Genomic DNA, 20,879 nt, shown 5'->3' with positions numbered 1-20,879 from the left:
TTGTACTTGTGGCAGGAGAAGCAAAATCAGTTCACTGTTCAAAATCAAAACGTATCTGCAGAACAGCTGACAGTTTCAACTAACCCTTTATGTGCTTCAACCCTACTCTGGCTGCCATTGCTACTTCTTATCACTGATATAGCATCAACAGTGTGTGCCAGAGGTTGCAATGAACATGGATCATAACCCTCTAAGCAAACACTATGGGTTAATCAATTCTCACACACACACACACAAACAAACACACACAAACACACACAAACACACACAAACACACACAAACACACACAAACACACACAAACACACACAAACAGTGTGTGTGAGAATGTCAAGCACTTGAAGACATTACGCTGAATGCAACTGTCACTACTGAAACAAAATATACTTCAGTGCAATGCATATTTGGGGATACAAGTTCCTCTGCAACAATTCTTCAATAGCTCATTCACACATCCATGTGAATTGTTTACTAATGTATCAGCAGGTCAGGACTTACATGTGTGAACTAGCTCTGAGGGCAGAGAAATGATGTGAAGAATCTGCTCCAATCATATATCCAGATGTCTTTTTCTTTGCCTAAAAGCAACTGCAATGGCAGGGAGCCATTTGAATCGAGGTGGTGCTTCTGGAGGAGAGCATTTACTCCACATATATCAACTCCCCAAAGCCATTTCTCTCACTTGAAATTCTCCCTGAAGCTAGCATTAGCTGCAATGCGGACCAGCTATGGTTCCAGAATTGAACCTGTCCTTCCCCCACCCAATCAACGAATACTAGGCACATTTGCTTTTAGGTAAAGAAAAGGATATTGAGAGACAGATCAGGGATCTCCTGCATTGCACCTAGTTTAACCTCAAGCAAGGTAGGAAGTGCAAAGAGGCCAATTGCTGACTGTTCCAGCATCCCTAGAGATGTATAACAAGCAGGGCTTCCCCAGGATTTCTTGGGGTCACAATTGCACACCAAATGTGATCCCCCCCTTACCTATCAGCATACCAGCTACTGATTATGGTTCTTCCTTTATCTGAAAAAGAAGAGGGCATTGGAGTGGAAGAGGAAGTGAGGAGAGACACTCTAGCCTGCTACTCCCCTCTTCTCTCCTCTACACTTCCTCTTCTGCTCCATTCCCCTCTTCCTTTTTAAAGGAAGAAACAGCAGAGGTGGGCACCCTCTGTTAGCCCACCATCTGAGGCAACTACTTCAGTCAGCCTCAAGGTCAGATACACCCTGGAACAAGACACAAAACTCATTGCCATTTGCCCTTATGCTAGATGACACTGTTAACTATTTTTGCAATGCCAGACGGCAATGCCAATAAGCTATTGCTTAAATCGGGGAAGAACAGATCCAATTAAGTGACTCTACAGCTTCCAAACAGTTTCTCTCACATTCTCGGCATCCGATTCATGCTGCATATTTTAAAAATGCCGTGTATAATTCCCATCTGCCCTGCCAGTCACGATAACAGTTGCATAGGTGCTAATTACATGGCGACACACACCCGGCTACATCTGGTGTGAGAAAGAGAGCACTATACTGGGCTTGTCATTAGGAGGGCCTGCAGGATCCACCAGGGAGATCTGGGCGAACATCTGAAGTGGAGTCACAAGAACATTTCGTTCATGATGAGAAGCAAGTGAGACCCACTCCTTATTCCAGAATTGTATAAGCAGGAGGATTTGGCTAAACCCTAAAATACCACTTGCACATTTCTGCATTTGAAAAGGTCAGTAGACCGTGTTGCTACTCTTCGTCAAAAGAGATTTCTTTCTACAAAGAAAGAGCACAATGCCAGCCATGGAGATTATGGATTTTGTTGCCAGCACATACAAACCGGCCGTAAACCCTACAGAGAAACATTCGTTCTGCTCTGAATGGCAATCATTGAGGCCCAAATCTCCTTGCGCTAAGAAGTTTATAGGATGCAAAGCAAAGTCTCTTTCGCCTCCAAAAAGCAGATTATTTTTTATTTTAAATGAAATCCAACTACTTTTCCCACACCCCTCCACACTGAGGGCACCTTGATTTGGATTGGGGAGCGGGGGAGCGGAAGACTCAGAGAGTATCTGGAGACTCCAAAGAGCAGTGAGCAAAGAGGCATCGGAGGACTGTTTCAGGGTAAGCCAAAGGGGAAAAGCCTAACCTGCGATGACTTCCAGGCAAAACTCATGCCACTGCTGTGCACTGCATATTTTGTGCACATGTTGCCATGGGTTGAATTCGGCAGAGATGTGACTTTTGGCATGCAGCTTCGGAGTCTCTCTCTGTCACTATCCACCAACTCAAGTCTGCAATATAGAGAATACCACCAGTCGACTGTCTATTGGATTTTTAGCCCATTATGCCTCTACAACTCAGGGCAATGTGCAAGGTGGCACTTCACACAACAGGGCAGATCTTGAACAGGGCAGATCAAGACCTCCCAGAACCTGAGGCAGCATACCCACTTACACCTAGCACTGTGCCAGCTTCCATCACTCCTCTTCCATTGTGCCCTGAGTTTGAAAAAGAGAACAGAGCAGGAAGCTGGAGATGCTCTAGCCCAGGGGTCTCCAAACCCCGGCCCGGGGGCCAGATGCGACCCACAGCTAGCTTCTATCCAGCCCGTGGCCAGCCTCCTGTCCCCTGAAAGCCTCTGGTCCACTCAATTGAACATGACCAGAGCTGTGCTCTGATTGCATCTGGAGGGTGTTCTGAGGGCCACAGAGGCTGAGTGAATGAGCCCACTCATTCATTTATTCATTCATCTAAGTTCCATCTCTATTTAAATTTTATATTTAAATTTTTCCCCAGCCCTCAGCACTGCACCAGATATTTCACACAGCCCTCTGGCCAAAACGTTTGGAGACCCCTGCAGCCCACCACTCTCCTCCCCTCCATCTTCTGCTCTTCCTTTTCAAATCCAGGGAGGTGCAATGAATGCCAGAGGGTGCTTCCCACACCTAATCTACTGCCTCAGCCAGCCTCACGGATGAACTGGCCCAACACAATAACCCTGCAAGACAGGTTAAAGGGAGTGATTGGCTGAAGGGCTTTCAGTAAGCTTTGTAGTCAGGCAGGGAGTTTTGAACTCGGGTCTTCTCAGCGTAGCCTGCAATCCTAGGTACATGCACCCATTACGTCTGAGTGAAAGTGCACAGGATTGCGCTTCAAGTCCAATAGGTCTAACTTCTCAAATACCCCAAACCTTACATGGATTACCAGAAGGATTAGTATCCTTACGACAGCAAAAGCTGTCACAGTATAATGACTAAGCAGCAAAACTAAACATTAAGCATGTCAGAGGCCAGGGTTTCCCACAGCCCGCTTGGAGGCAGGCCGTGCAGCATGGCCTTTCCCAGTTTGAAGAGACACTTGGCCAACAGTCTGATGCAAAGAAGGAAGGCCCATAGCTAGGGAGACAGACCAGGGACAGACTGCAATTGCTCCCAGTGTGGAAGGGATTGTCACTCCCGAATTGGCCTTTTCAGCCACACTAGACGCTGTTCCAGAACCACCATTCAGAGCGCGATACCATAGCCTTTTGAGACTGAAGGTTGCCAACAAAAAAAAGCATGTCAACGGCCCTTGCACGTTTGATTTTTAAATCGCAATCTTAGGAAGCAATCAGGACCTTGACTATGTAGGGACGGGGAAAGAGGCTGTTAAATGCTTAGCCCCCTGCAGTTCCCAACCAGATTGCCCCCTTACCACATGCAACTGTTATTTAGGAAACAAAAACCAAATATACAAAATCCAGTGGCATGCTTAGCGTGATGCATGGTTTTGCACTAAGGTTTTGCATTCATGAGCTATGAACGGAGAAATTCCTGGTTTTAATTCTTACAACAACCCATTAAGGTAGGTCTGTAGTATAATCTCCATATCGATGACATGGGATGGAAGCTCAGAGATTGTAGCTTGCCTGAAGCCACCCAGGGAGGTGTAAGCAGAGGCCAGATTCATCTGGAGCCTTCCTGATTCATAGCTCAGTCTCTTGACCACTCTAACTCAACATGTTTCCTATCAAGGAAATACAAGACTCATTCACTAAGAGACAGCAAGGGAAAGAAAGGCTCCCCACTCAGATACTAATTACTACCATTTTAAGGAGTAGAGATGCATAGAGAAAAATTAAATGTTTCCCTGACATTTAACGCACGTCATCTTGGCATTTCAAATATGGCAGAAATGGGGAAGAAACCTTACTATTCTGGAAATAACTACTATTTGTACTTCCAAAAAATATAGCTGATATTTTCAGTGTCTCCCACAATTTGCATCTTCCCAGCTCGTCACGGCAACTGTTGGATCTGAAGTACAGTCACTCATTAGAGAGTTACACAGTCAGCTACTAAGACTGTATCTGCCTCCCATCAGAGGATACCACTGTAGAACCTCTCACTGCCAGCTATTTTCTTTTATTTTTTTTTATAAGTATGCAGAGAGAGTGAGCGCTTCTGAAGTACAGAGGAGGTGGTAAGAAGGCTTTAACATTTTGCTCAGTTTGGATGAGGATTGCAACCCACTCATGTGTGTGCAATTTACACAAAGAAAAAACAAAAACTTCCAATTGGCTTCAGGCACGGGATAGCCCTGCATTCATGGACTGCAGAAGCTTGAGATGGGTATTTCTACCCTTCCATGAATAGGACCAAAGGCTGGTTCACAAGTGTATGCTCATTGCTTGATGCTTTCAGCATTAGGTCCATCAGACACACGTGACTATGCCATCACAGTTCAAACATCAGAGGCACAACTTCCTATATCACCGCACATCTTCTCAAGTGCCATGACGTTCAATGCTGTCTGCTCATGTCTATTCCAGTACAAGGTGTCCAACGACAACTCGACACTTGACAACTTGCAATAGAATGCCCAATTCATATCTCATCATGTGATGTACACACACAATCCCCCAGCATTTATTTTCTGTTTTCCAACAGCTGGTTCTTCCTTTGATTCCAAAACTGAGCCCCTATCTAGCTAACACAAACCTGTGTGTGTGTGGGGGGGGGGGGGGGAATCTGTACTTCATGTTTCATTTCCAATTGGTCCAATTAACCTAGTAATAGATAACCAACATCTAATGCAACAGAAATTCCTGTTTTTATTAGTATTTGTTTCCATTTTTGCAAAATACTCAAATATTCAGGCAACTCTACCAAATACGTAGATGATCTTCTCTAAAAGCCCAAGCCTATGCTTGTCTACTCAGAAGTAAGCCACATTATAGCCAATGGGGCTTACTTCCAGGAAAGTGTGTATAGGATTGTAGCCTAATTTGCTTACATCAACAAGGGTCCTTTTTTAAAAAAACAAACAAACAGCAGCCTAATGTACGGAATTGGAGTAGGGCAAAAAAAAAGTGGTGACCAGAGCTGGAGCTTACAGCATCTAACGGGAGCCCAGCTTCCCATATCAGGTTCTATGATTTTCTGCAGTTACCAGTAGTATGGGCAATCCACACTGCAGGTATACAGGAATTGAAGCCCTGGCTCAAGTTTATACTTATACTATCAGCATGTCATTAAAACAAAAACCTGCCAAAATGCTTGCATTTCTCTGTACCATCTTTTACAAGGACTGGTGATGTATCAGTCCTCATTTTGACATAGTGATGCCTTTTTTTATTGTGTTACCTCCATGTCAACCATCTTCTTCCATCTGAAGCTCTTGACAAGCTGCACAGGGTACCAAAGACTCAGAACTACCAGGCACAAAATGATGGGGAGATAAGACAGGAGGGAATAGTATCTATAGATCTGAGAAGAAAAAAAAAGGGGGGCATCTGGTAAGAGACACACATTTAGGGCAATTTATAAAAACTTGCATTTTACTCATAATTTCACTTTGATACGAGGATGCTGCAGCATCAACCCACTGCTTCTTTTCCTCCTAAGAGGAAGTGTGGAGGACAGAGAATGGTGGGCTAGGGTGTCATGGACCAGGGACCACGACCCAATTTCCATTTAAAACTTGCCCTGTTCCCATGTTTGTGGTCACAGGATCTAGAAGACTGGACTAGGCAGAACATGAGTGCTGTGCAACCAGAGGCATCCCTGTACCCAACACCAACAGAAACCCTTCCATGATAATGACAGCCATTCTCCCACAGCTTCTTCCCTATTTCCCTCCAGCTATTTGAAGAAGAAGAAAAAAAAAGAATTGGGACAAACAGAAAAAGCCCCCCTTCTTGTTTCAACATTTGCCTTTACCTTGGACGACTGAGGGCATTCCACCTTCTGCCAGATCTGGACCACACAATGGCACCAGGACAGCAAACAGCCAAAGAAGTATCCAGCTCTGTGACGGATGGTGGCACATGCAACTAAGGGATAGTAGAGGGCAGGGTAATATAGCAAAGCCATGATCTTCCAGTACTCTGGAGAGGCAGAGAAGGGCAAAGAAAAATAAGAGGTGACAAATCTAAGTAGTGTTGCAAAAAAGAGAGAGGCAATTCAACAGTCCAGGCCATGCAGACATCATGCAGGGGCACAGTCAGTAGTGATGCGATTCCTTCAGGTTCCTAAAGCCCTCCATGCAAAAAAAAGGCTCTTTGATGCTTATTAAACTTGTCAGAATTTAATTGCTGGGACTTGCTTGAAGCATTAGCCCATATTCCTAGATGAGTGGGGACTATTAGTACTGAATGATCAAACACTCTGTACATGCTCAGAACCCCAGCCCAGATCAGGAGATGCACTCACTCTTCACCGCTGACAGGGGGAGTCATGCAGGACGGTGAGACTTTGAGAAAAGCACACATCCCCCCCCCCCCCATCAAAAGATTACCAGGGATCTAAATAACTACAGTATGAGAAGCAAGGACTCCAAGATCCCAGAACTGTATGAGAAAGTGTGGTTCTCATGGAAGAAGAAATTAACCTCTTGGAAGTAACTTTTCTTCCATGGGAACCAACCAAACTGAAATATATGGAAATAAAGTACACATTTAATATAGTGTGATTGTAGTACAGCTGGCTTCCATGGGGGTTCTGGGAATGGAACCTCCCCCAAGCTGAAACCCACAGATAAGCAATCCACAGATCAAGGCTTACCCAACCTCCAGATGCGACCAAAAGCATGACATCCCCTGGATGACGGGGGCATCCCCACATCCAGAACATCCCCTGGAGGTGACGGGAGAAGCACTTCTGGTTTTTGGAAAAAACCAGAAGTGCCTCTCTGATATCTCTGGGGAGTATTCGGAAGCCTGGAGAGGCCACGTGCAGCCTCCCTGGGCTTCAGAAAGCTTCTTGGATGCAACCACATGTTTCTGGTTGCATCCAGGTCAGGTGAGCCCTCCACCCTGGGTATAGAACTCACAGTGAGTCAGATCCATGGGTTCTGAACCCGTGGATAAAAAGTGCCCATCTGTATGGTAGTGACTTGCCATGGTTTCAACCAGGAATTATTCTCTGCCCTACCTGGAGATTGAACCTAGGATCTTCCACATGCAAAAGCAGATGCTCTTCCACTAAACTTTGATCCCTCCCTTTATGGAGCCCTCCCACCATGGTACCTCGATTGTGTTTTGAGGAATTGGAGATGAAAGGCAGGGGGTCATTATCCAGAACCAGCACACATAACGAGGAGAAGAGAATGCCGAACACTGCTACTGTCAGTTCATTGCTTCCCTCCTCTTCCAAGAAATTCACAGGACTGTAGCAAACAGGAATGCAGAAAGGGATTAGAAAGTACATTATGTCTTCCGGGAGGGACAAATAACTACACAGGGCACTCTGTCCCTGGCCCCTGGAAATCCTGCTCAGCCCAGCCTCTAGCTTGGGAGATCCTCCATTTTCAAGTCTTAAGGACTAGAAACTTATAAAGTAACAAAGTCACCATACAGGAAACCTAACAACTGTTTTCTGTCTCTAAGCAGGATCCAAATCTCTTATTTCAACTGGTACCTCAAGAGTCCAGGCGCTCCGTCCCAAAAATTTTGATAGAGGTTCTTCCGTTTTACCAGCAGAGACAGGGCCAACAGTATAGCCAGCTGGAAAAAAGAAAATGGATAATTAACAGATGGGTACATTGAAAGTATCTCCATCTCATTTTGAGTGTACCAACACTGTTCTGATGGCCCTGAGCCCCAAGGCGAACGCAAGACCTTCTGCTACTAAAGGCATCATGCCAAATGTCATGCTGATTACTTGGTGGTTGGCTAGTTGTCTCTGCTGCCAATACCCCTCCAGCACCCTGGATTCTAAAGAGAAACTGTAGAAGACAGTAGAGTGGTGGGCTAGTTCTTCAAACACTGGGAGCAGAGGAAGACTGGTGAAATCTTCCACCAATGGATGGGCAGAGGTAGGTACCCCTCTGCCAACCCATCACCTGAAATGACTGCCTCTATCCATTTCATGGATAAGCCAGCCCTGCTGAGCCCTCAGAAATTGATTGAGGCTGCAATCCTAACCTCACTTTCCTGGGAGTAAGTCCCACTGAACACAGTAGGACTTACTTCTGATTAGACCTGGTTAGGATTGTGCCCTGAGTTAGCCAGCTTCACTGGGCCTGTTCACACTAACAGAACTCAGACCAGCTTTGGTTCAGCAGTAAGATGCACTTTCAGACAGTGCCCTGAGAGCAAATCAAATACATTACAGGACATCAGTAAAAGTGGAGAAGCAAGCCATTTTTAAACAGCTCAGAATCTTGACTAGGCAAACTGCCATTCCTTGCAGTGCAGCTGTTCAAAAATAAACGTGTAAATTTTCAGCAACACGCAGCCCCCAAATGTCCTGGATTGCAAGTGTAGGATTCTTTTCACATAAAGTTTCAGCAACTGTCAGGAACAGAAGAGGAAACAAAAACAAACAAAATCATATTTCAAAAATTAAAATTTTGGAAACAAAAAGTGTTTCTTAGAAAAAAAAAATCCAAAGGAACTTATTGCAGATCCACATAGTTTCAGCAGTGGAAAATGTGTGTTGAACCAAGTTGATAACTGGCGCGCTAGAGCAGTGGTTCTCGAACTTTGAGGGAGATTTACTCCCTAAGTAAGTCTTTGCAGGGGAGGGGCAAGGGCATTCCCATGATGATGTCACTAAGGGGGGGCAAGGGGGTGCTTTTACTTTTGGGCTAGGGCAAGCAGCAGGAGGTGCGGGAAACCCCGCACAGCATTCCAGGCTCCCCGTGGCTTGAAAAATTGAGAAACAGCACACGCAAATCACCTCCTGGTTGCAATGCGAAACTGGAAGTGGTTTGCACACACTGTTTCCCAATGTTCCGAGCCTGTGGAAGGCTGTGCAGGGCTCCCCACACCTCCTGCTGCTTGCCCAAGCCCACAGTATGTAAAAGCACTCCCATCGCCCCTGCCCTCAGTAACACGATCCTGGGGATTGCATTGCTGCCTCCCCCTTCCCCTGCCCCTTAAAGGGATGGGGGAAGCTTTACATGAACTGGTGGGAACCACTGTGCTAGAGTGTTGGACCATAACTTGGGGAGACCCAGGTTTAAATTCTCCCTCAGCCATGATGGAAGTTGGGTGACCAGAAGCCAGCCCTTTTCTCTCTGCACCACTCTATTGAATCTCAGTGTGTTAAATTTCTCATCAGACTTGACCCTTGGAGATATAGATGGTTTTGATGTTGTAAATACAGAGAGCCAGGAGTACTTTCCTAGATAATTTTTTGTGTGCAAAGTAATTGCCGCGTTATTACTCATTTGGTATGGAATAGTTGCAGATTTTTTTTTCCCCCAAGAGGTCTATTCACATGTTATATTGTGGGTCAGATCTGGCCCAAGACCTCCCAGTTCTTAATACTAATCCCCCCCATGTAGCAGTGTCCCAGTTATTGCTACCACTTCCTCTCGCTCCCTAGATTTGAAAAGGAAGAAGGGAATAGAACTCAAGAGAGGAGATTGGTGAGCTACAGCATTTGTCCCTCTCTTCCTTTTTGCATTCAGGGAATGCCAAAAGCAGAGGTGGGGAGACGTGGGAGTCTCCCACCCAATCAGGCACCCGATACGACAGCCTCAGTCAGCTTCATGAATGGGCCAGCCCTGCTCTAAAGTGACCTTCCATTCTTGGTATAGTCTTCTTAATCTGCCCTCATTCGAACGAGGCATTACAAGATGCTTACAGATATTGGAGCTATGCAGGTGTGGTAGAGATCATAAGGGATGGTCGGATAACAGTCTTGGATGACACCAGAAGTCATACTATAGTAAAAAAAAAAAAAGAAATAACACTGTGTAAAATACATTAGTCTCCAAAAGGCAGGCAGACAATTGAGAGCTGTAAAATGTAATCAAATCAGCGGTGCCCAGCTAAGAGGAGAAGTCTGAAGATAGTCTCATTCCCATTCCTAAGGGATAAAATACTTATTCCATATCTCTGGTATGTGTGCCACTATACCAACCAAGAACACAAAAATCTGTATCAGGCTTGCAAAGCCATTTTCTGGTACTTCAGATGATGGGAGTTTGAGGGTAGGGTTTACATATATTATGTTAATAGGAGGCAATATATATTAAAATGAAAGGGAGTAAAAAGGGAGGGAGGAAGAGCAATCAAACTGAGATGGGGCCCTAAAGGCCGACTTAGTGAATAGGGATTAACAGGACTAAATATGCATAAGCAGCCATATAATGACTAGGGGAGATGGAGAACCATGGAAATTTATTTGAAGAGTGGGAAATGTACCATAATAGATAAGGAATTAGCACAGGTGGGCCTCACAGATGCTATTAGAGGATTTCGTTAAGCAATGAAGAATTTGAGGAGAATGGATAAAATCTGTTAATAAGGCCACCAATTTTATTGCAATGGAACATGACCATCAGCCAGTCAGGACAGAACCAGACTTTACGCATATCAACCACGGTTTAGCGAATGACCTTGCAGTGTGCCTCCTAAAATCAAGGGGAAAAAATGGCTTTAAGCATGTCCAAGGGTGCAGGGCAGGTCCAAGATCTTCTGGTGTCTGCAGCAGCATGATTGCGATGCACCAGCCTCTACTTCTCAAACTGGAAAAGGAAGAGGGAGACTAGGCAGGAAAGGAAGTTTGGAGGACAGTGGTGGCCTAGAGTGCCAAAGATGCTCTAGCCTACCATTCTCTTCTCCACCAACCATTAATTTCTATGGTGCTCAACATCTCTACTAAGCAGAAAAGTACCCTGGAAAATGACTTGCTACAGAGTCTATGGCATGTGGAACATGTGACTCTAGGAGCCGATTGTCCAATTTTTTTGGAAAATAGTTCAGTGCCAAGCCTGATTTTAAATTGGATCACGCACTTCTAGTCACTAATATTGTCACCTGACATCACAGCTCTCTTTGGTACACTAGGAAACAGGGTAGGAAGAAGTAGAAATGAATTCCTCTTATACAGTATAAACAAGTAGAGTGCCCCAGACAAAAGACTGCTCCTTCCCCTACCTAAACAAGTTGATCTTCCTTAGGAAAGCATCCTGGTGTTAAAGCAACCCTCTGATTGCCCAAGTTGCCAACAGTTTCATCACCTGTTTAATCTGAATGACACACAGCTGTTGGCAGTGGTACACATCTGTACCAGTCAAAATTCAAAGTATACAGGATCCGCTCTGGAGTGCTGTTCACACTCCCTAATCTGACTTTGCCCCATCTTCTTCCATCTGTGGAGAGTTTCCACAATATAAGGACTAGGAGTCTTGGCTGGTTGCAGAAAGAATACAGAACCTCAAAGACATCAGAAGAGGAGAGAGGGTTTCAGCCACAGGACAGAAGCAAGGAAACCAAGATGTGCAAAGGATAGGACAGAGAGACAACGACTGAAGGAGACAAGCTAGAAATTGTTGGAGCACCAGCAGGTGTCCGAGATGAGGCAGGTAAGTGCTTGCAGTCATAGACTTGCACTGAATTTTCGTGGAGTTTGATTTTTAGGTACTAGTTCCTTTCAAACACAAACCAACTCTTATGAAAAATCAGATTTGGTCCAAAAATCCCCTGGCGTGACATTTATTTATTTAAGAGATTTATACCCCACCTTTCCACCCTGCTTAAGGGCCCATATGACCCCCCCCTTACCTAGTGATTCATCAGCTTCTGTTCCCCCCACTTCCTAGATTGGAAATGAAAGGGGAGGACAAAGCAGAAGTGTGGAGGAGGGCTCTATCCCACTCCTCTCGTCTCCACTCCATACCTTCTCTTCCACTTTGTCCCCCTCTTTCCCAGTTGAGGAAATGGGGCAAGGGAAGTAGAGGAGAGTGGGTAGACTGAGGTGGACACCCCTACTAATCTGCTGCCTGAGGCAACAATCTCAATTGACCTCATGGATGGACCAGCGCTGTTGGAAAAAAAAATAGAGTTCAGTGCTTTGCTTTCTCTTAGCAAGCACATTACCAATGGCAGGAGAGGGATTTGGCAACAGTGCTTCACACAGATGATCACCCCCTTCAAAGCTGTCCCCACCATTGCAAAGGCAAGTAATAGAAGCTTCATGTTTCCCCCCTCCCTCCAGTAAATCACTAGCCAGGGAAGGAATGTGGATCATGGGGTAGGGGGTGGGAGAAGACAAGGTTGTGCTTGAATTACAGGGGTTCAGACTGCAAGGTTACCTGTTGGCCCAACTTTTCTTAGATGGAGAGGGGATGAAGTTTATTCTCAGGTTCTTCATGGGTCACTGCTGGGCCCTACTTTGGTATCAAATTTCTCTCTCCCTTCTTTTTTTTTTTTTAATGAAATAAAAACCATTGCATTCCATTCCTTGTCATCACATTCATATATTCGTCTCTCCACAATAATGTAAGAAGGAAAAAAAAAAAAGACCATATTCCACAGGTTTATATAACCAGAGCAGAGAATTCACTTGCAGTAGTATCAGCAGGCATCTTATGATTCCAATATAAGTTGGGTATCCCTTATCGGAAAAGCTCCAAAATCCAAACTTTGAGCAGCAACATGAAGTGGAAAATTCCACATCGGACCTCATATGTGGGTCACAGTCAACACATAGGAGAACAACAGTTTATTCAGCTTGCCCCAAGGAGGGGAAAAAACTTATCTCCAGGCTATGCACATAAGGTGTATGTGAAACGTAAATGAGTTTTGTGTTTAGACTTGGATCCCACCTCCAAGATCTCATTATGTAAATTCAAATATTCCAAAATCCAAAACACTTCTGATACAATGCTCAACCCCTCCTAAATAAAATAAATGCATTATGAATGACCATTATGTCATCTCTTTATATCAATAATCTCACACAGTCTCTCTTCCTGCCATTTTTGGAGTGTGGGCATTTCTGAGTCAACACTGAGCTTCGCTTCAGAAATTGCACATTGATGGATTAATCCAGTGGTTCCCAAACTGAGTTGTGGCCTCCCAGGAAGTTGCAGGAACCAGCCAAGGGAGCTGTGGAATCCTCACGAAAAACCCACCATCCTATACCTATGCAATGTATAGGATTGTAGCCCTAATGGGGAGCCATGGCCAATGGCCCAGTAGGTCAACGGAGCCACCAGTCAAAAGTTTGGGAACCACTGGAATAATCCAACTCTGACAGAGCAGGCTGCAGCTCCTATATTTTGTATCAACTCTCTTAGCTGCTGTTTTTCAGAAGGTTACAAGGAATTCATGACTACCAGTTGGTCCTCCTTTTCCATGAGTTCATGACCCATGGATGTGATCCAACATAGGTCCTGACTCCCATCAGGAGGGCCACCTGTACCTCCTAGATGTGACCAGAAGGGTCTTCCAGTTGTGTACAGGAGGTGGTCTGAGAAGCAGGGAGGCCACAGGTGATATCTGCAGGTTTTCATATATGCGGGGGTGGTGGTGGTGGTGGTGGTGGTGTTCCGGCAATTGATCCCTTGCAGATACCAAGGACCAACCTATATTGGTAAGCCCTGTGATTGGAGGGGCTGGTGAGAAAGGGCCCTCAGGGTTCAGTCTCCCCTGGTCACTCAGCCTTGTTCTTGCTGAACTTCACCAGCAAGGGAGAGAGACCCTTGTCTGCTGTCAGAACTACTTTTGGCAAAGCTGCAGTCTTTGCTTTTCAGTGCAGATCTAGCACCTTAGCCATATAAAAGAATAATAAAGTCATTCTGGCATCATCCCAGGGAGGCTATTGCACTGTGCCCTATGTGGGGCTGCCTCAGAAGAAAGAGGAGATTTTTTGACAAGGGTCTTTCTCCCTTGCTGGTGAAGTTCAGCACAAACAGGCTTTTTGAAGAGATGTTCCACAGGACATCTGTTTCACGAAACAGGGAACACAGGCTGACTCTTTGTTACAAACTTTCAGCACTCCTGCCTTTGTCCAAATTCAGGAGGGCATAAAGTTACAGCAAGTGAAAGACATTTTAGTCAGACTCCTTTGGAATCTGTGCCAGGTCTTACTTGTGCTACTTTATCCAGTCTGCTGGCAACTCATCTGGACAGATTTTCTTCGAATTTGGGAGTCAAACCAGAGGAAAACCTGGGGGGGGGCAGATTAGGCTTCAGCTGAGGGTACATGAAAATCTGGTCAGATTGACACCTGAAACACCCAGTACAGTAGGAATGCATTAACAGGCAGTAAGGAGGCAGAGAAAAAAGTTCCTTGGAGGGCTCCGAGACAGCCATCTTCTCTCATTCTAGCCTACCTCACAGGGTTGTTGTAAGGATAATATTTGTACAGAACCATGTGCACCTATGGGACGTCAATGTAAACACTAGGCTCTTATTTGATATTAAACAACAAATGCTATGTAATGCAATTAAGAGTGCAGTCCTAACCCCTTATGTCAATGCTTTCCAGCACTGGCATAGCAGTGCCAGTGGGACATGTGCTGCATCCTGCAGTTGGGTGTCACTCATGGAGGCCTCTTCAAAGCAAGGGAACATTTGCTCCCTTATCTCAGAGCTGCATTGCCCTTATGTGCTGGAAAGCACTGACACAAGAGGTTAGGACTGTGCCCTAAATAACTTAAAACGTCTTGGTTACCTACAGTTATATTCCAGCTAGTCTACAAAATGTTTGTTTGCTATATTTTTCCCTAAGTGCAACATATTCAATTATAGGCCTTGTGGCTGTTTATAGCCACTCTCTACCAGACATCCAATTTGCAAAAATAAAGGGTTGTCTTGAAAAATTCAGTCATGACTAAACACCATTGGAAGAGGGCTGTCCTATCCAGGACACCAACCAAGGCAGTCTCTTCAGGCAGGGAACTGATGGTGGGGGAGTGGCCTCCACCTTTCCACCCCCAATGCTCCTCTCCTCCTCCTGCTCCTCTGTATTTGGAAAGGAAGAAGGTAGCTAAGCAGGAGAGGAAGTGTGGAGGACAGAGGGTGGTGGGCTAGACCACTGGCTTAGCCATGAATTTATTACATTAGTATGTGTTGAGATCTGTCTTAGACACCAGGTTTTGTTACCTAGGGAAAGTCGGTATATAAACATGCAAACAAATATTAAAAGTGTGTGCCACAGGACCTAGTAATGACCTACAGAAGAGGGAACGCTTGATTTACACTCTATAAATGATATCTACATGTAACAATTACCCAACTGCGTAGACAAGTTCATTGAGGGACATTGGGAAGAATAGTCTAAGACAGAGGTGTCCGAAGTTTTTGGCAGGAGGGCCACATCTCTCTGACATTGTCGGGAGCCAGGGAAAAAAATAATTTACATTTAAAATTTGAATAAATTTACATGTTTACATAAGTGAATATATTAAAGATGAACTTATATGAATGAATGAAGGTCTTGCAATCGCTCATGGCCTATAAAAGACCTTGCACAAAGCAAAGCCGGCCTTTCCTTTGCTGCCACTGCTGCATCACAGACATGAAACAGCAAGCAGTGTAGGAAGCCCTCGTCCCACAGCTCATGCGACAGGCCAAACAGTTGCCCTCACACTGAGAGCAGTTGCGTCAGGCCAGTGTGGGCTCCAACAAATCTCCGGAGGGCCAGAGGCTCATTGGAGACTGGGGACTCCCTAAGGGCCACATTGAGAGGCCTCGAGGGCCACAAGTGGCCCTAGGGCCGGGGTTTGGGCACCCCTGGTCTAAGACATGAATGACACACAGAGGGTATTAAATACAAAATTGGTCATAACTAAGGTCCTGAAAAACTCTAAGTGATGAAACTGAATGGGTATGTACAGCATGGAATTTGATGCACGTGAACAAACTCAATCACGACATTAAGCCCCAAAAGGAGGTGCTTCGAAAGAAAATACATTAGCAGTGCAAGCCTATATATCAATAGGGCTTATTATTCCTAAGTAAACACATAGAGGATTACAGCCTAATTGAGTTCTAGATTCACGGTACCGAACGAGACTTCAATAGTTCCTGATCCCCCACCAACACCTTGACTGTGTGCTGTAGTACTCAGCTGGCAGCAGCAGGAGGACCCGGGGAAGAAGGAAAGTCCCTTTTGAAAACTGGTACAGTACTGTGCAGGGGTCTCCAAACTTTTTGGCCAGAGGGCCGCATGAAATATCTGGTGCAATGCTGAGGGCTGGAAAAAAATTTAAATATAAAATTTAAATAAATAAATTAGAGATGGAACTTAGATGAGTGAATAAATGAACGAGTGGGCTCATTCACTCCGGCCCTCAGAACACCCTCCAGATGCAATCAGAGCACAGCTCTGTCATGTTCAGTCAAGTGGGCCAGAAGCTTTCAGGGGACAAGAGGCTGGCCACGGGCCAGATAGAGGCTCGCTGTGAGCTGCATCTGGCCCCTGGGCCGGGGTTTGGAGACCCCTGGTATAGTGCAATGGTAGGCCTCAGAACAGAAAGTAGGGGGAGAAGGGGCCCAGCTCTCCTTGCCTTTTATACTGTCCCTACTAGCTACTATCTTTAGCAGGCTATGGAGAGAGGTACGATTGCGTTAAAACTGGAGGAGTCATGTAATGGTCTTGGGGCCCCATTTTTAAAAAAATCCTCCCTCTCTTTTGCCCCGTAATTTAAACATTGGTACAGTAGCTAAGAAGTGTGAACACCTGGTTCACATCTCACCTTAGTGACCTTTATTTGCCTGTTTTCTCAGCCTTAGTCCACACCTATTTAGGGATGATAATTACCTCTGCAACAATGGGTTTATAGATTCCTGAGTGGAGATAATAAGGGGAGAGGGGGGAGCTATCCTCTGCTGCAGATACCTACTCCCACTGCTAGGAGTTACATGGACACAAAAGCACACTGGAGGACCCAGTGCAGGCCTTCATCCCAGAGCCTCCAACAACCTGGTGGTAGCGCCGATGATGAAAATTACACTGTGTGTCGACCAACTAATCCATGTAAATGTGATTTTTTTTAAATTATGGGGCTTACAAAAAAAGTACAAAATTGAAAATACACCCAGAGAAAACACCAAAAATTAAATACATAGGGGAACACCATTAGTGTAGATTGAGATAAACAGTACATTCACTTCAAACCTTAAGACTGTATGAAGTACCTACAGTGCAGAAGGCTTGCCACTTGCAACCAAAATGTTGCTGCAAAGTCCCTAAAGGGGTTATTCTTTTCCCCAAACTTATTCACATTGACTTTGCCATCATTCACAAGTTTGGACCAGGTAATCTTATCTAACTCCAAAGACTGTTAAAAAGATGGATCTGCCAACATGTTTATTTTTTAAAAATGCTAACTTTGTTATGTTAATAGCTACCAATCTGTGGATGGTAAGTGCCTTCTAAGGAAAGATGTGTGCATGACCTGGCATGACCTCTGTGCAGAATACGAACAAATTGGACAGCAGGAAGGATATGGGGGGGGAGAATACCTTGATAAAGTAGGAATGAAGCTGGTGAACAAGACAACAACATTCAGACAGTAAGAGCAGAGTCTTTTAGGAATAGTGTGAAAAACACAGGTGTTGTACCTAGAGTGAGTATCTGCAAATATTAAAAATGTATTGTTTCACCACTCAGAATTTGAGAACTGCAGTTCTTCTGTTACCTCTTGGTTAATTTGGCAGGTTATCAACTATGAAATGTCATAAACAGTCACTTAGCAAATACAATTTACTCATGTCATGCTCTGAATACTTCATACCTTTGCATGTCAATGGTCAAATGCTGTTGCATACCATACAAGGAAAAAAAAAAGCTACACAGTAATGGTCAATATCAATGCTGTAATCCAATATCGCAGTATGTCAAACTGTTACCAAGAAGTTCAGTGAAAGCTGCAAAGAACATTCAAAGTATTTTGAAAGGACATCTTAGGAGTGAGTTTCAGCCTGAAGCACAAGGAGAAAGGATCTACCTGTCGAAATGAGTTTGCCAGCAATCACAGTTCATATATTGCACATTGCAAAGAAGCTCAATACTCACTCATCTTGGGCTCCTATTGGTTCGTAAATGTACCAGCTATCATAAGAAAAATTGCTATTGAAGGCCAGGCTGGGGTCATCCATCAGCTCTTGTGAAGACATCTTTTTCTTCTGTCCAGAAGGGGAAAAAGAAGGTACTTAAAAAAAAAATCTGTGCACTTTTCTTTAAACACAGGTTCAACCCACAAAGATTCTTACAAATGCTTGTCTTGCAGCTGATTTAATTGTAGAGACAAAAGAGTCCTGTTATCCTTGGCTGCTGGAGTTCTGTGACTCCAGACACACCACCTCTTTCTTTCTCATTTAGCCGCCTTCTCCCCCCACCCCGGCTCCCGTAGAACTCAGTTCAAAGTGACTTTGTACTGTTTTAACAGCTGATGAAAACAAAAGAGGAGGAGGGGAGCAGAGACTGGTGGTGGAGATCTTGCCCCATGAAAGACGGAGTTGGAATTGGAACAAGGAGATTATAGAAAATAAAAAGGTACGGTTAACTGGGTTATTCCACACCTACTTGTCTGCCTGTGTGACACTTGAGAGACACAATCAGGGTTTTTTGGGGGGGAGGGGCTACTTAAGAGAGCTTATGCGACTCTCAGTAGCAAGTCAGGGGTCAGGTTTTCCACAATAAGAGGTGGATCAAAGAATTTAAAAGAAAATAAAAGGAAAGAAAACCACAACAAGAGACACATGACCAGTGAGGTAAGCAATTTCGCAGATCATGCCAATTCCTTTTTCAAGCGTCTCTTTAAGCCCTGGCCTATTTACATAGCACAAATTGGAAACAGGCCCTATACAACTGTCACAAGGAGGAAGAACTTCTCCTTAAGAAAGCAGGCCCATCCATGAGGCAGAGTGAAAAGAGTGCCACGGGTTACAGAACTGAAGGGGGCTCCATCCAGTGGCGTCACTAGGGTTTGTGTCACCTGGTACAGGTGGCTAGCATGTCACCCTCATGATGGACCTCCTCCTATGCACTGGTCAAGGCAATGCCCCCCCCCCCCGAGAGTGGGCATGGCGATACATCATCGTCCCGCCCCTGCATCATTAAAATTGCTCCTTTAAATTACAATATCATACGCACGGCCTAAATGAGCTTTATATATTTGAGCCTTGTATTCGTTTCTGTAAAAACAAACAGGAACAAATACACAAGCAGTGCAACACTGACTGAACACCTTAACTTACTTCTTTAAAAATGAAGAGGAACAAATAAAATGCACAAACATTGCAACACTTGGTAAACAGCTTCAGAGATGTTACTAAGGTTTGGTCACCTGGTGCGAGAGGCCGTTGCATCACCCTCATGAAGGGCCTCTTCCTGTATCAGACCATACAGAATAAATTACAGCATCAAATGCACAACCTAAATGCAATGGCATCACTAGGGTTGGTGTCACCCACATTAACTTTACTTATATAAAAAAATAGTACAGGTCACCCAACAAATCAGTAACCAAAAAAACCCAGTGGCAAAGTTGATGACACTCGTACAACTGGGTAAGAGTTCCAGCTCCGATACATGGAAATGAGACCTGACTAGTACTAACACCTTATTGGTTCCCTCCTGTGTCATAACCCCACCTCATTGGCTCTTGGATCAGTCTCATTGATCTGTTTTGAGTTAAGAAAATCCACTCTTGTTACATAAGAAGGTCCCCCATTCAGTTCCCCACCTATCCGCTTAAAGGATCTCAGCACAGTGTAAGCCCTTTGCTGGAGATCTTTGAGAGCTGCTTTCAGTTTGGTCACTCAGGATACAGCAGCTTCTTGGAAAAAGACATGACCAAACTGAAAGCTGCAGCAAATTATGGATGTACACCATACAGCATGTACAAAATTTGGAAATAATGGAACAGAATTCCAAATGCTGATTCACCTTTTTTTCTGAACTCCAAAATCTCAGGGCAGGCATGGATCAGGAATATCCAGGGTCAGTCCACCTACAAAGTTGACTGAGACAGTAGAGTGGTGGTGGAAGCTCCTTTACCCCGCTTCGTCTTTCTTGAAAAGGGGAACAGAATGGAAGTATGGAGGAGGGCAGCGTGGTGGGCCAGAGAGGCTCCAATGCACTAGCCCAGGGCTGTCAGACATAAGGCCCACAGAAGCTCCTTCTCCAACCTGTGTGATAATTGGAATCCAAGAACATAAGAACAGCCCCACTGAATCAGGCCATAGGCCCGTCTAGTCCAGCTTCCTGTATCTCACAGAGGCCCACCAAATATCCCAGGGAGCACACCAGATAGCAAGAGACCTGCATCCTGATGCCCTCCCTTGCATCTGGGATCTCTCAATTATGGGGTCATGATCTGCTCTCAGTTGATGAGCTGCAAAGTTGCAATAGGAATGGAGAAAGAAGTTGAGGGCTCTTATCAGATGTTATCTCTATTGTACTCCAGGCCCAGCAATGTGCCCAGATCACTGATAGAAGTGATGCAGGCATGTGTGCTATGTTGATAGAAGTGTGCTTCTGTTTGCCCCATCTCCAAAAGGATGTCTTGGGAAAAAGATACAAAGAAGCCTGTACCTTGTTACAGAGGTGCAAAGAAGGGTTACCAAAATGATCAGAGGCTTGGAGAAAAAAATGGGGGCAGGGAGAAGGTGTAGGTTTTTGAAATTAGATGTGGTTTGGATTGGGAAGCA

At 44.8% G+C, this 20,879-nt stretch overlaps 1 protein-coding gene across 1 annotated transcript in view; it reads right to left on the bottom strand.

Moving 5' to 3' along the window:
- STRA6 (signaling receptor and transporter of retinol STRA6) overlaps positions 1–18,341 on the bottom strand; it is a 34,515-nt gene extending 16,174 nt beyond the window's left edge. Inside the window, exons 1-6 of the mRNA XM_066636019.1 lie at positions 18,241–18,341; positions 10,072–10,150; positions 7,897–7,982; positions 7,506–7,645; positions 6,199–6,365; positions 5,623–5,745 (exon numbers count right to left, since the gene is read on the bottom strand). Coding sequence (XP_066492116.1) covers positions 5,623–5,745; positions 6,199–6,365; positions 7,506–7,645; positions 7,897–7,982; positions 10,072–10,150; positions 18,241–18,341 — 696 coding nt within the window. The remainder of the gene's footprint in view (positions 1–5,622; positions 5,746–6,198; positions 6,366–7,505; positions 7,646–7,896; positions 7,983–10,071; positions 10,151–18,240) is intronic.
- Positions 18,342–20,879: the final 2,538 nt, after the last annotated feature.

This window comes from Tiliqua scincoides, chromosome 8 (assembly GCF_035046505.1).
Source record: "Tiliqua scincoides isolate rTilSci1 chromosome 8, rTilSci1.hap2, whole genome shotgun sequence".
Taxonomy (NCBI): Eukaryota; Metazoa; Chordata; class Lepidosauria; order Squamata; family Scincidae; genus Tiliqua; species Tiliqua scincoides.
This window is presented reverse-complemented; position numbering and strand designations above follow the sequence as displayed.